Genomic DNA, 16,637 nt, shown 5'->3' with positions numbered 1-16,637 from the left:
GTAATAATTATAATACTAACGTTAAAGAATGACGTTTCATTGTCATCATTTCCACTTTGTATGTCAAAAATATGACGTTTAAAGTCATAATTTCGAATTTGCATCTCATAATATGACGACTTTTCATCTCATTATGATTTACAAATTACGATTTTTTTAATATGTGGCAGAAATGGGCTTCCATATAGCAACTCCTGTTTTCAACTCCTCCCCCTGTAACCGGCTCTGCTCGCCCTTCATGTTCATGTCGAACACACACACACACTTCAAGAAGTTGGTTTGCCACAGATGAAATGACCAACTTTCTCTTTGCTTAGATAGTTTCCCCTTCACTGTAGTCGACTTTATTGACTTTGAAACGATATTCTCTAACATGGGCGAACTTTTTTCGAACTTTTTATGAGATTGAACTTTGGATGACAAACAGTTTGAGGGAAACAGGACGGACTAAACGGACACATTATGGCAATATGTGGCAGACGGAGTCGGTCCAAGTTCATTCTGTACGTTCTCGGGGCTTTTGTAGTGGGATATTTAGTGTTTCATAGGAACACAAAGAGTGATGTCGGCCTGGCTAGTCGAAGAGAAGTGCCAGTCGAGCAACGCGAAAATGTGGACGAAGATTTCCTGAAGAAACCGGTTTACGAGAAGCCTCCTTTAGATGTAAATGCTTTGGGAGAGATGGGTAGAGCTGTTAAACTAGACCTGACTGAAAAAGAAAAGCGAGAGGAGGAGGAGAGCATCAAAAAGCATCAGATAAACACTTATGTGAGCGAAAAAATATCATTACACCGCAGACTGCCTGAAAGATGGAACCCACTGTAAGTCTCCATGCTGTACATGAATGTTTGAAGTTTGTTCTGATATTCAGCCTCAACAGATAATTACCTCTTTGTCATAAATGTATTAAATTGATTTATTTGAATAGAATAGTAGGCCTACAGATTGTACTTTATTGTTTAAATCCGCATCGATTAAATGCAAAACAGGGAAGTAGTAGCCTAAATGTTTTTGTAAACAGTCCCTATCTTTGCCCCAGTGTTTAATGTGCGATTACAGATAGAGAACGTCTACAAAGTACCAGAGGAGGAGAAAAACGTGCAATGTGGCTCCGTCACATCTAGAGGTGCAGTTTGCAATTGGCCTTACTCTCATATAAATTATGCATAAAAAACAAAACAAAAAATGGATTAAAAAATATATATATATTTAAATGTTAAAAATAATAAATAAAATCCACAGCAGTCATCCTTTTTGTTTTTGTGGACCCCTAATTACAAAATGAATAAAAAAATTAGTTTGAAGTGACCAGTGGCCCCTCCCAAATCCAAATGCTGTGCATTATTATAGCCAGTTAGAGCAGTGGTTCTCAACCTTTTTGGCTCCAAGGCCCTCCTTTTTCCGAGACAATATTACAAAGTTAATTTGTAACTACTAGTTATATCCTAAGTTAATATGTACCTCTGGCATGTCTGTTGTAATAAAACTAATGAACAAAAAAATATGTCAGTTTAACTTTGCATATCTTTTATTTGATATATATATTTTTAGCTTTGAATTTTAAATATGTTACTATAACTCAAATCAAATCATCTTAAGACTTACTGAGGCCCCAGTGAGCTCCGGCCCCTGGTTGAGAACCACTGACCTAGAGGAACATTCTGCAATTGGTTTTACCTTAATAGGTTAAAAATTAATGTAACTAATTTGATCAAACTGTTATTTTATTTACTCTTTTTGGTCGTGTTTTTAATGTGTTGTGTTTATTGTTTGCATCATATTTGTTAAATGAAGCCTTCAATATTTTATAATGACCATTAGGTTTGAGCAGATGCATCTGTGGTGGCTATTTGTTTATTATAATGCTATTGTAAACATGAATGTAATCTGGCGATGTACATCAGCAAGCAAGACATTAACTAACACGATCTGTCTATTCAGATGTAGAAACCTGAAATATGACTACCTGAGCCTGCCTACGACGTCGGTAGTGATAGCCTTCTACAATGAAGCCTGGTCCACACTACTGCGGACAGTGCACAGTGTCCTGGAGACCTCGCCTGACCTGCTGCTGACTGAAGTCATACTGGTCGATGACTACAGTGACCGAGGTATCAGTCTGAAACGGAAACTTCTCATGCAATCTTTGAGCACATGATTGTCAAAAGATCATATGTATTAAAAGTTAATCATATTAGGATGAACTTGGAACATTTTTTATTTGAGACAGGAAGGAAGTGGGAACCACCAAGAACAAGATCCTAGTAGCAACCGCATTGCAAACAGCTAAGATAACTGCCATAGATAACATTGCTATCATAAAGTTTTGCATGTGCAAACACCACTCATATCATATTGTGATATTTTGTTTCTTTAGTGAAATCTGTTTGCTAAATTCTAACTGAAGAATGGTGAACTTAACAGATGTTTTTCTAAGTCGTTTTTTTTTTTACTTTTCATAACAGCGAACTGTTGATAACAATGGACTAGGGTTATTATCATTAACTAAAACTAAAGCTATTAAACATTTTTTATAATTGAAATAAAGCTGAAATAAAAAAAATATATATAAATATTCAACGAAAATTAGAAATGTTGCCTTGGCAACAAGTTGAAGCACTAGAATTATTATCTGGAAATAAATAAAACTAAAACTGAAATAAAAAAATAAATAAAACCTAAATAGCAATATTTAAAAGAATAAAATAAAATAAAAGCACATAGTGAAATTGCTAAAAATAAAAAATAAAAAAATTATGATTTTTTTTTAAACTAAAATTAACATTAAAAGAAAAAGAAAAAATATACAAATAAAAGCTAGTTCAAAACATTAATAAAACTTAAATAACACTGCAATGGACAAGTTAAAAGAAAACGAATGAATATATATATATATATATATATATATATATATATATAAATGTGAACATAAAATATGCAAATGTATAAATAAACATAAAAATAATAATTACATTAATAACAAATTCAAAAATGCACATAAATAAAAAAATAAAAATATAAACAATGGCTTACCCAACTTATACTGTCACCTAGGCTAATATTCACGTTTCATAAATGTAACATTAACATAACAGTAACATTAATATAATAGTGCACATAAATAAGTATATACTAGCTGCTATTTAAGTTCAAAATAAATCAAAGATTTGAAAACTCTTATCAATGAAATACCACAGCAACAACATCATCTCAGCTCCACCCTGTGGTGAAACAGCAAGTTGTTCCTTAATGCAAAAGCCAATTAGCATATTTCTGTTCTTAGTTCTTGTTTCCTTTAGGACTGCAGCTGTTACTGAGCACTTCTCATGACTTTGATCCACAGATCATTTAAAGGAGCCTCTAGAAAACTACATCGCCAATATCAAAAAGGTGCGTCTGATCCGAGCAAGGAAGAGAGAGGGTTTGGTGCGAGCGCGGCTCCTGGGAGCTTCCATTGCCACAGGAGATGTACTGACCTTCCTCGATTGCCACTGTGAGTGTCATGAAGGCTGGTTGGAGCCTTTACTCCAGAGGTGAGACAGATAACCCCCCTCTTTACAAACCCAAAACATGCAGTATTTTCAAAATGTGTGTATACATTTGCTCTTAAGCAAATATTGTTATGGAAAAATGCTTTCAGCACAAGTTAATCTGTGTTTACATTTGCTACATGTCACATCACAGTTTGTTTAATGAGAACTAATATTTATCTCCCTTTTTATCTTTAAATCTTGTAGAATTAAGGACGAGCCTTCGGCTGTGGTGTGTCCAGTAATTGACGTCATTGACTGGAACACCTTCGAGTTCCTGGGAAACCCTGGAGAACCTCAGATCGGGGGATTTGATTGGCGATTGGTGTTCACGTGGCACACTATCCCAGAACATGAGCAGAAACGCAGAAGTTCTGCCACTGATGTCGTCAGGTCTGTGCTTCATGGTTGCACCTAAGCGGAAAACACTAAAGTACTAAAGGAAACGTGTTTAATTTTTGGTCCTGTTCCAATTGAAAAACAATGCAACATGGCGTTGATATGTTCAGTCTAAGTTTTGGTTGGTATGTCATTGGGTTTTGAGCTTTATTATGCTTTGCCTTATGCTTCAAATACACAAGTCCATTTTTAATATCTGCAGATTTTAAGATTTAATATGCTTTTTATGGCCATATTTCAGGCACCAGAACTGTTTAGGTGAACATAATTGAACGTGCTCTCTACTGATTAAATATCAAACAACATTAAACTCTGCCGTTATGCTTTTCCTGGAAGTTAATGTAATTTTACTAGTAGACACAGAAATAATTCTGTTCGTTGCTTTGATCCAGGTCTCCTACAATGGCTGGGGGTTTGTTTGCAGTCGATAAGAAGTACTTCCTTTACCTGGGCACATATGACACAGGAATGGAGGTGTGGGGTGGAGAGAACCTGGAGTTCTCATTCAGAGTAAGTGCATTTTGTTGCTTTTTCGGTAACATTTTCCTCTAGATTCTCTCCAGGTTTTGGCTTCCTGAGGGGGAAAAGCCTTTGGGCAGATGGTAACAATCCTAGTTTGAAAACTGTGTGATGAGTCACACAATGTTAGGAGGTCGCTCAGCGCCTCTATTAAGTGTCTGCCAGCAAGTATGATGACTAAAGCGACCTTCACTGTTTACTTACTCATAATTCCTCTGATTACTCAGCTCATGCCCTGAAGGATTCTAACACTGTTGCATAGACAGTAATGGTTCATTTGAGTTTTGAGTGCCTTGAACGCCTTGGGATGTGTTTTAACCAGATTCTGGCAGAAAACATCACAAAGGCCAGACAGATTCTCTTTCAATGCAATATGACAGATCAGCTTTTTTATTCTCTCGACCAGTAGATCCTTTCCAAAATCTAGTGATTTGACTGTCTGTAAACCCAAGTGTATCCTACTGTGTCCTGCAGTACTACAAACCATACCCCTACAAATTACACCCCTACTACAAGTTACACCTCTACAACGAAACAGCCAATTAGGGGATCTTATCAGAGGGCGAATTCCAAACAGCATTTTTGCACTCTTGAAGAGCACTTCGGGAAGGGAATGCCATTTGTAGGGGCGTTCCAAACTAAAGTGAACAACTGAATCCTGAACAACTGAATTTACCATTAGCGATGGGTGCATGCGATTGTCACTTCAAAGAAGTAGTTTTAGCGTTTATTTATGGTCATGTGACATACGGTGGTGAATCCTCATGATTCATTTTAAAGCTTGATGGTGGGAGAGTTCGAGTTAACGTATAAACAGATTAATTCAAGTTGCTTTGTTTTGTTTGTAATATATAATACGCATTTTGTCATACAGTTCATATGAAGTTTAAATACGTTTCAAGGGTAAGAAATGTTTAATAGCAGATAGGGAATATACTCACACAAACACACTCACATACACAACGCATATTTTAAAAACTTCATTATAAATAAAATGTATTTGTAACAAGTATATTAATAGCAATAATAAGAAGTTCCTGTTGTAAGAACAGCTATTGAACTGATGAACATCTGATGGAAATTTAACTATAAAATACTTCTTTATATTACATTTTAATCTTATTGGGGTACAGTTAGCGTTAGGTTTAGGGTTGGGGGTAGTTTTAAAAAAAGCTATAATTACCATTAGTCTGTTTTTGATTTTAGAATTTATTTTAGGTTTTACTAATAGCTGTTATTTCAAAATGTTTTAAAATGTGTTTTAGGAGGCAGCATAATTTAATAGCCAAATATGCCTATGATGCCTAAAATGCTGCCTATGGATTATTACGGATGGCTAATGTATTTCCTGTCTTGGTGGTGTTTTTCAGATCTGGCAGTGTGGAGGGACTCTGGAAATCCATCCTTGCTCTCATGTGGGTCACGTGTTTCCAAAGAAAGCGCCATATTCAAGAAACAAGGCCTTGGCCAACAGCGTGCGGGCGGCAGAAGTCTGGATGGATGAATTCAAAGAAGTTTATTACCACCGCAGCCCTCATGCACGTCTGGTACGCCTACTTGTGCGGTCTGTTGGATAACTCTGCTTTTGTTTGCTTGTCTGCCCGTTTTCAAAGAGTTTGTTTATATCACCATCTATCTTTGAGATAAGTGGAAATAGACTCGCGTAGCCTTTGTGAACGATGCACATAGTATTTGGCACAATCTGTTGATATGCTGTGAATGAATGGCATTTAGCTGGTGGGCTGAAACTCCTCAGGTGACATTCTCTGTGCTCAGTGTGAAATTACTATAGTGAGAAGTGCAGCAACTTTCAGTCCGTGTTTGTCATTCACGGTCCCCGCTGAGCCCTGTAGTTAAAGAGAGAGGTGCTCTTGTGACAGATTTGGTGACCCTTTTCTCTCTGAAACTTGGAGATGCTGCCAGGTTGGCACTGCCAACTCGAAATCAATCTAATGTGATGCCAGCAGATAAGTCTCTCTCTCTTCAGGTATAAACCACATGCAAACACTGGCCTTGCCAGTGTGGATCAGGTTTGACAACCTTCATACTCCGCTTCCACACAAATTCGTAAGAGGATCACTCTCTCTTTCACCCTCCGAGCCTCACGGCATATTTTATTCATGGCCAAAATCTCTGTCGATTGTGCCACATAGTCCTAAAGATCAACAAAACGAGGCTCTGTGATGGATCTCGATGATCAGAAAGCTTCATTTGACAGCCGCTCGATTGACCGTGTAGCTGGACTTTGTTGAGACTGAAGCCTGATCACAGACAGATCATCAATGTGTGTGATGTTGTGCCACCCGGCTGGCACTCACAGCAGGGCCGTACGTTATTGATGAATCACTATCAAGTTGGTTAATTAGAAGTACACTTCCTTTCATTCATCTTTCCGCAGAGCTGCTGAGCCTCTTCGACAGAGCTCTACTTCCAACAGATGTTCCTCATAAGGAATCATATCTCTGGCAACACTGTGCAGACCATCACTCAACAGTAATTCTTGCCTGACAGGCGGTTATGAGGGGGTACCACAGCCACAAACAAACAGGGGAACTTGGCCTTTATCAGTCTTGTTTGCTGAGGTGGGGTTGCAGCATTATTTTGCGAGAGGATGTTGCATCATGTAGTATTTTGTGGTATACCGCAGTGGGGTAATTGCATCAGAATGTTTAAAAAACAAGATGAGAAAGTTTGATTAGATGTTTGGTTTTATGTGATCATTTTGTGAAAACAGATGATGTACTATGAAGAGAGAGCATTGTAGACAGTCTGTTCATGTGGCATTTACTAAAGCCCCAATATAATTCAAGCGAAATCGAAGAAAAACATAATTTCGAACAAAATCAGGCCAAAACTAAGTTTGTTTCAGGAGTTTGAAACAACTTGCCAAAAGCGAACTTACTGGAAAAGTTTGCTCCGGCTGGTAAACGCCTTTGAACTACCATTGGTCTGTGCCGATGACATAATAGGTGGGTGTGCTCTGAGGCTTCACCCTCTATGATGTGAAAATCTTCTACAGTTCATTTCTTTTTTCAGTTTGTCAAGTTCAGATGCGAGTAAAAAATGAACACACTGCAGACTGAAGTTGTGATTCTAATTGAAGGAAACACCGATACTGTTTTTTCATGTTTACTACTGTAAAGCTGCTTGCTTTAAAGCAGTCTTTTGTATAAAGTGCTATATAAACATGAATTGACTCGATTGAAGTGCCGAATTGCAGAGCTAGTGCGAACATATCCACATCGCTATGATCAGATGCTTTCTTAACTGCTGCTTTCTCACTGCTGTTATTATCGTTGCTCATACTTTATGGATTCCTAAAGACCTATTCACACTGGGACGAATGTTCGTCTGTCAATATTTTAATTTTAAAGACCAAATTTTTGTCTCTTTTTGACAAAGAAAACATACTGACCAATGGCATATGAGCTTTCGTTTCTCATTCTCTTAAGCCTGTTTTGCACATACTGTGGGACGTGAGCTACACATGTTCATTTTGGTGCCCACGTTGAACTTGGCAGATCTGAGCACTCTAGAAAACAAAAAACATTAAATACGAAAATGAACAAATCGAAACTGTAAACTCTGAATGCAAATGATTGAAGCAGCCAAATTTGTCTACTGTATGTAAATGATCTGTCATTCTGAGGTAAATGTGGTGCTCCTCCTCAATTAGATACAATTTCATAATGATTAATGTGTAATGGCTTTTAATTACCCCCAATTATTCAATTGGCAGTATTGAATAAAATATTGGTCCTCCTTTCCTTCCTTCCTGGTGTTTTTTCTTAATGAAGATGATTTAATCTGTATTTATATAATAATATATGTATAATGTTTAATGTATAATATATATTATTATGCATCACTGTACCTTATGCTATATTAGAACAATTATTAACTTGTTTTCTTTGCTTGTTTTCAGGAGGCATATGGTGATGTGACGGACAGACGGAAACTCCGAATGCGTCTTAGGTGTAAAGATTTTAAGTGGTTCTTGGACAACATCTATCCTGACATTCAAGTCCCAGAGGACAGGCCTGGAATGTTTGGCATGGTGAGAGGATGCAAACTTCTTGTGTTTACATGCACAGCTTTGTAACAGCAGAGCTCCAGAAGTAAAAATGCCATTATCCGCAGCTGTTCGCTTTTTCTTTTGGTTCAAAGTTTAAAATTCAAGGCAAGAAAATTGTGACGTGATGAAATGAGTTCACTTCCTTTACAATCAACAAAGCGAGTGGAAAAGTGTAGACTATATTCAAAATATGGGACTATTTCATTTAAAAGTTGAAATAATCAGAACTTTTTCTGATTTTTAGAAACAATATAGTTTAAAATGAAAAGGAAATATTAATGTCTTTATAGTTTTCTCTTTAACTTTTCACTCATATTATGCTACGGAAGAGGATTAGGGCCAAGCAATAATAAAAAAATAAAACCATCTCGAGATTAAAGTCATTATAATGCGAGATTAAACTCGTTAAATTTAGAGAAAAAAAGTCGAAATACAATCTTGAGAATAAACTCATTACATTTCGAGAATAAAGTCGTTGTGTTTCGAGAAAAAACTCGTTAAATTTTGAGAAAAAAAATCGAAATAATCGTGAGAATAAACTCATTAAATTTCGAGAATAAAGTCAAAATGAAATGTAGAGAATAACGCATTCGATCAGTGTTCATAGCCTACTGATATCAACCTCATCGAGGTTTCTGGTTTCCCAGGATACCATAAGACGCATTATTAATCGTTGTTGGTTGTGTACGCCTCCATCCACAGAATGTAACGACTGTAACCATCTATACAGCCATTAATGGCAATGCCTTATGGTTTTAATTTATCATAGCTGTACATATGCCAGAGTGCATTTGGGCCACCTCAAGTGTACTGGCGTATTCTCTAGCGTCTTCGTCGAAATTCCACACCTTGAGGATCAACAAGTTTAATAATGCGTCTTATGGTATCCTGGGAAACCACGAAACCTCGATGAATTTCATGTTGGACAAAAGCGAGTATATCGCGCAAATTGGACTGATTTTTTCTTCTAAAAAGACCTAGCCGACCTAGACCTAAGAATGTTATATTCTTTGTTACTGAAAGAAAGTCTAAAATATAGCTTGACTAACGTTAAGTGATCCAACTCTGCCATGTCCTCTATCAGTAGGCTATGAACACTGATCGAATGCGTTATTCTCTAGATTTCATTTCGACTTTTTTTCTCGAAACACAACGACTTTATTCTCGAAATGTAATGAGTTTATTCTCAAGATTGTATTTCGACTTTTTTTCTCGAAATTTAACGAGTTTAATCTCGCATTATAGTGACTTTAATCTCGAGATGGTTTTATTTTTTTATTATTGTTTGGCCCTAATCCTCTTCCGTATTATGCTGATAATATAATTTGTTGAAAAAAAATATGGATTTTTAGACCCTATTGTTGGAATATTTCTTTGTTTCTTCTCAATTGTAGCTGAAGAGTAAAGGAAAGGCCAACTACTGTTTTGACTACAACCCACCTGATGAACATAATATGGCCGGTCACCGGGTCATTCTTTACCCGTGTCACGGCATGGGACAAAACCAGGTAACTTTCATTCTCTCAAATGTAACGACAGACATCCGTGCTGCTCCAAGAAGTGTAAAAAGTACCTGAAAACCATACTCGAGTAAAAGTACAGATACCTTACAGCGAAAATGACTCCATTACAAGTTACAAGTCACCAATTTCAGTACGACTTGAGTAAAAGTCTTAGAGTATCTGATTTTAACAGCACTTAAGTATTTTACTCGTACTGAATGTAGGCTCAAAGATACACTAGTCCTCAACACCTAAGAGATATGCCAGCTGACACAACAGCCTCTTAAACGTCTACGAACACTTATGTCTCAGTTAAGCTCAAGGGCTCAAAAAGGGCATAAGCAAACAAATATCCTGTTCAGTATAACAGATAAATAAATTACTGTTACTTGACTACTTGCGGGCTCCAGCCATGTCCTCATCTCTTATATGAAACACGTGTTTGTGTAAAGTAGCCATGTTGACAAGTTTGAGTGTGTAAGGGCACAAGATATAGTACCTTCAATGCCCTGGCAATGGCGATATTGCTTCTTTTGCAGCCGCAGAAAAAGTAGAAAAGGTTGCAAAATGTAATGTAAAATTGCATTACTCATCACAAATGTATTGAAGTAAAGAGTACATATACTTATTCAAAACAATACACAGAGATTTAATGCGTCCTCAGGAATACACATGGAAGTGTCTCTCACAGCTGTAATGTATTATTAAAATGGCATTCTAATATGGCGCAGTAAATAATGTGTTGTGTACTTCACAGCACGCTTGTTTTTAAAGTGACTTTAGCCGCCTGGCACAGCAGCGTGACTTCGTTCGTCTCCTCCCTCTCTGTGGGGAGGCAGATGAGCCCTAGAGACTTATCAGTGCACAATATCAGCTATGTACAGCACAACAACACTCTTCTAATGGATTCTCTCTGTGAATACAAGAGAAATGTTCTTCTCATTCTGTCTGGTTTAGTACATATGGGTCAATCCTGTTAAGCAGTACATTTTGAGATTTAAAGGCGACCTATTTCACCCTTTTTCAAAGTTTTGAACTTGCTTTTTGAATTTGTAATATTTCGCAATATTACTGTTTTAACTGTATTTTTGATTAAATAAATGCAGCCTTGGTGAGCAGAGACTTCTTTCAAAAACATTTCCAAACTTTTGACAGATGTTATACACTTATACACATTTGCTTTTATTACACAATTATCAAAAGAGGTAATGTAATGAGGCCATTTCTTGTTCTTTACCTTACAGCCTAGTGCTTTGTAATTTGTCTTCACATTTGATATTTTAAGAGAAGCAATTCATCTGCAAATTAGACAAACCAAAGATCCAGATTGCTCCACAAATGCAAATTCATACAGACAGATTCAAATTCATACATCTTTTAATATGGTTAAACACTGCAAACAGATGGTGGCTCTGTTGTTTTCAACTGCTTTACATTATGAAAGCTGGTTTGTTGTCGGAAAGATCAGGAATCAGGGAGGACACCCGGTTTATTCTTGCCTATTTATTGGGGAAATCTTATTAAAGCCAAAATTATATTAATTGTCCCATTCATTGACAACCATGTAAACATTCATCATGCTATCTAGATAGTCAGCTTGCTGACGATTATGGAGTTTTGGTCAAATGCAGGCTATTTTCGCTGTGTAAAAAACTTCAAATGGCTATTTATACATGCAAATATGCACTACTTTAACGACAAAACAAGGCGATGTACCTGATATGGAAAAAGCTAATAAAGAATACCAGTCATGAGAGGGTATTCATGTCCAAATTCCTACTAGGAAACTCGTATTTACGATAATCGATAGCACGTGAAGGCAGCATTAGTAGCATCAAACTGCACACACGGTTTCGTGAAGGAACAGACTGGCTGAATGACACTTTCATTCAAGCCGAATTTCACAATGTACATTGCCAAACTCCAACAAAAATGTTGGTCAGTTTTGTAAGATCATCTGTGTTTTTTTTTGCAGCTCAGAGAAAGCGTTTGCGCATGATTGCCAGATCAGAGAAGATTAAGTAAAATACTAGGAAGTATTAGACTGGGTAAACCCAGCCCGATCTCCCGGCGATTGGATTTCGCCCTGCAGCTCAGGCTGGAAACCTGTACATTCTTCTATCCTGCTTCCGTTACAAATTTGCAGGGACCAATCACAAACTGGCTTATCCACCTGGTGCGCTATTGGCCGGTTTAATCCAATCCAATTCCTTTTAACCTCTCGACGATGCTCAATGGCTTCTTTAGTTTAGCAAACATGTCGCTCGAGTGGGTGTAAATACCACTCACTTTTTTTTTTTTTGCACAACCTGCAAAAATCGCTCGATGCCATTGCTGCTTCTGCAAACCGCTGATCAATGCTACAAACCAACACGTTTGTTGCCACATTTCCTGCCTGGAGTTTTGCCTACGTCACCTAGATCATTGGTCTGATTGGTTGAAGGACTATCCAATTGCGTACAGAGTCATTTGAACTATGCCCGTTGATCACGCCCCTTGTGCAGTAGAAAATACAGAGCAGACTCCCCAGACTAATGTTCAGTCTTAAAAGATTGAGCTTGGTCTGGTGATAGCCAGACTAAGGAAGTATCGTTTTAAGAGAAAAACTAAGTTTTGGGCATCTTGACATCTGGCAACCCCAAGCAGGAAAGATAGTGGAGGCTTGTTACCAATACAAGATAACGGAAATGTCAAATAAAAATGATATTTCTAGGACAAATATCCAGCAGGCCAGTATTTATTTGGCCTTCTCCAAATATAGAGTTACTCTTATACTCTTATAGAGTATTTCTCTATAACTGAGAGAAGCAGATATCGTTATCACGATTAAAATAAGATTTATCGTGCAGCCCTAAATTTAAAGAAGTATTTCTGTAAAAGAGTATAGCGGATGTTTAGAAATGTGTTCTGGTCAAGATCAGGCAACTTTATTGAATTATAGTGTAATTATTTACATGATATACATTATTTATGATATACAATTCTTTTACAGCATGAAATGTTTTGGAGATAGAGGCAGAATTCCATCAAATTCATTACTAATACACTTTGTTGTTGTTCTCCCATCAAAAATCATGTCACTTCTTGGAGGATGATGTCTTTGAGGAACTGGATTTTGGATATTGCTAAAAACTAAAGGATGTTAGTCAGTGAAGATATTGAGGACGCAGGAAACATTTTGATTAGAGAAAGAAATAAGAAACTCCTGGAATATTTCTTTATAAATTAGCCAGTTTTTGATGTCTTTAAAGTAGTGAAATTATTTGTAGTTCACTTTTATGTTCACTTAAGTGTGATATTACGATAAAAGAAAACTTAATATGTTTTCCAGGTTTAAAAAATGTGATTAAATATTTGATCTAATACATTAAGATACTATATGATGGGGACAAAATGTACTGCATAACATGATTGACCTGTATGTGCCTCTCTATCAGATGTTGCCGTTTTTGGATTTGTCTTTGATTAAGATTTGATATGTTGATGTGTTGAGCTTCTGTGTGTGAATATTTTCCTTTCTTGTTTTGTGAAAGTTCTTCGAGTACTCAACGCTCCAAGAGATCCGTTATAACACGAGGGATCCTGCAGGCTGTATCGTAGCTGATTCCGTCTCCACATTCCTTACCATGCAGCACTGCAGTAAACCCAGGGAACCTGTGCCTGAAGACCGGAAGTTTATATTCAGAGAGGTGAGATCATTGAACACATCAGTACAAACAGTTTTATTAAAATGAATTACATAAATCCCAAATAATCTCATATATATATATTTATATACACTACTGTTCAAAGGTTTGGGGTCAGTACGATTTTTTTTCTGAAAGAAATTAATATTTTTATTCAGCAAGGATTCATGAAATTGATCAAAAAGTGACTGTAAAGACATTGATAATGTTACAAAAGATTATATTTCAAATAAAGGCTGTTGTTTTGAACTTTCTATTCATCAAAGAATCCTGAAAAAAAAAAAATCACAGTTTCCACAAAAATATTAAGCTTCAATTGATGATGATAATAATAAATGTTTCTTGAGCACCAAATATGTATATTAGAATGATTTCTGAAGGATCATGTGACACTGAAGACTGGAGTAATGATGCTGAAAACTCAGCTTTTTCATCACTGGAATATATTATATTTTAAAACAGAAGACTTCTGGAGAAAAAAAAAAATCACAATATTACTGTTTTAATTGTATTTTGATCAATTAAATGCCTCAAACTTTTAAACAGTATTGTATTTGCTGAATGTATATGTGTATGTATATACAGTATATAGTTTATAGTGTGTATGTATATAAAAATGTATTAGTTTTACATTTACAGGTGTCATCATGTGGTTTGGTAGGTAGTCAGGACAAGGATTGTACACACTAACATGCATGCTTTGCAGCACTTCAAGTGTCCTTCAAAGCAAATAACGGGCCAAGTAAATGTCACATTAAAGCGTTACTTGAGAAAGTCATGGACAGCAAGAGTGGGTTTAGTGTGGCTTGCGGTGTCATTTCAGAAGCAAGCCTTAGTGTGAACTCTTTGCCAGTACATCGAGCACCTGAAGAGCAGCGTGACGACAGCAGGTTTCTCACTAGACTGGGGAATTAGAGCTGGGAGCCAATTAAATGCTAGGGGTGGCTGAGCTTCCTGTACTAGTGGGCCAGAGGCTTTTATAGTATTTGAAAAAACCCCTGACTGTAAGTATTCAAATTTGTCATAACTTGTAATAATCTTTGCATTTGCAGGATGGCTCTCTCTACCACGTTCAGTCACAGAAATGCGTTGAGGCAGTGGACCGGACTGACAATGGGAACCCTGGCCCCGCTCTCCGCTCCTGCTCCCACTCGGACTCCCAGAAGTGGTTCTTTGAAGAGAGAACATAGCAAAGGTTCTCTCTACACCTTTCATATCAGCTGCTCCAACTCCACTGCAGTTTATTGATCATTCCAATTCCTCCACTTAGGATTGATAGTGCCTTCCTGTTACAAGAGGTGCACAGGTCATACTGTGATTAATGTATTAGATTTGGATTTTTTTGCAGTGTATTAAAATTCATCGTTTATAATAGAGTCGTTCAGTTTTTAATCCTGAAACCTGAAGAGAGTGACCATTTTCGTGCCAATGTTCTCTGAAATTTCAATAGAGTTTTGGATTTATGAGTAAAATAACACGTGTAAACATACGTTGAGTAATATAACATACACTACCTTTCACTACCGTTTGTGTCAGTACGCTTTAATTTTAAAAGAAATTCATATTTTTTTCAGCAAGGGTGCATTAGATTGAACAAAATAGACATTAAAGAGTTTCTTAATGTTAAAAAGATTTATTTCAAATAAATGCTGTTCTTTCTATTCATCAAAGAATCCTGAAAGAATGTATCACGGTTTCTACTAGGATATTAAGCATCACTGTTTTCGACATTGATAATAATAAGAAATATTTCTTGAGCAGCAAATCAGCAATTTAGAATGATTTCTGAAGACTGGAGTAATGATGCTGAAAATTCAGCTTTGCCATCACAGGAATACATTAATAAATTTGAAAATAAACAAATAGAAAAGTTATTTTAAATGTTAATAATATTTCACAATATTGCTGTTTTTACTGTATTTTAGATCAGAACAGCAGAAGAGACTTCAAAAACATTTTTAAAAAATCTTACACACCCCAAATTTTGAACACTAGTATATGTTGCATAATAAAATGTGAAAGTCTCAAAACCACAGACCTTATTTTAATCATAAATCCAAAACTGCCTTTCTTAAAGCCCACAGGAAGTTCCTGAGGGAACCCACAGTGAATTAGTCTTACAGACTGGCATGCAAATAGACATTGTCACTGAACACATCCATTTCTCTGCAAAGAAATAAACACTGTATTTATCATTTAATTTTACAGGAAGGTAATTTGAGTTATTTTAATCAGTCAGTGCTGCCATCTCCCCTGCTATTCTGCAAAGTAGCTTCTATTAGAATTTTTCGACTTGACATTTTCCAGCTTCTAGCATTTCCCCCTCTGTGATCTGGTACCTGATGTAACTTCCAACATGGATGTCCTCCATGTTGGCAGCTTCGTCGTGTGTTTATTTTCGGCTGAGTATTGAGTTTAGGTTCAGAGAAGCAGCAGTGATGGCAGTGCCAATGCTGCCATTCTCTTTCCAACCACTAGATGGTGCCAAATTCTCCATTTTACTCCATGTCCTCCATGTTGTAACATCAGCTCATATTTACAGTACATGTCTGTAATTTCAGTAGCTCACTATGCGCTGACTGAGATGCTAGGTTACTCTTTTTATAACTAATTACAGTTAAAGTGTACAATGATTGTTACTTGTTTCTGAAAGCGTATGGCAGCCTACCTCTAGTCATTTACCTGCTGTATGTGATTGTTGGGCATTTGAAGGGAACAAAACAAAGCTGGATGTCACAGCAAATACTAGATTGTAGTGGCCAAAGTGCTGTGATTTTGCTTCATTTTCCAATGCTAGTCAGTTTAGAGTATGTGGATATAATGGTGCTTTTCCACTGCGTTGACACTGCGTCGGCTCACTTTACTTTGGCTCGGTTTGCTTTTCCACTGCAGTTTAGAACCGCTTCAAACTGGGTGGGATTCGTCT

At 36.7% G+C, this 16,637-nt stretch overlaps 1 protein-coding gene across 1 annotated transcript; it reads left to right on the top strand.

The window, feature by feature from the left end:
* Positions 1–231: 231 nt before the first annotated feature.
* galnt12 (UDP-N-acetyl-alpha-D-galactosamine:polypeptide N-acetylgalactosaminyltransferase 12) lies at positions 232–15,562 on the top strand. The gene is made up of 10 exons (XM_084423683.1): positions 232–821; positions 1,942–2,111; positions 3,344–3,533; positions 3,738–3,923; positions 4,322–4,439; positions 5,819–5,995; positions 8,374–8,505; positions 9,918–10,031; positions 13,559–13,714; positions 14,764–15,562. The coding sequence occupies exons 1-10, from the start codon at positions 463–465 to the stop codon at positions 14,899–14,901; spliced, it is 1,740 nt and encodes a 579-aa protein (XP_084279809.1). The 5' UTR covers positions 232–462; the 3' UTR covers positions 14,902–15,562.
* Positions 15,563–16,637: the final 1,075 nt, after the last annotated feature.

The sequence above is a fragment of the Rutilus rutilus genome, assembly GCF_951802725.1.
Source record: "Rutilus rutilus genome assembly, chromosome: 11".
Taxonomy (NCBI): domain Eukaryota; kingdom Metazoa; phylum Chordata; class Actinopteri; order Cypriniformes; family Leuciscidae; genus Rutilus; species Rutilus rutilus.
This window is presented reverse-complemented; position numbering and strand designations above follow the sequence as displayed.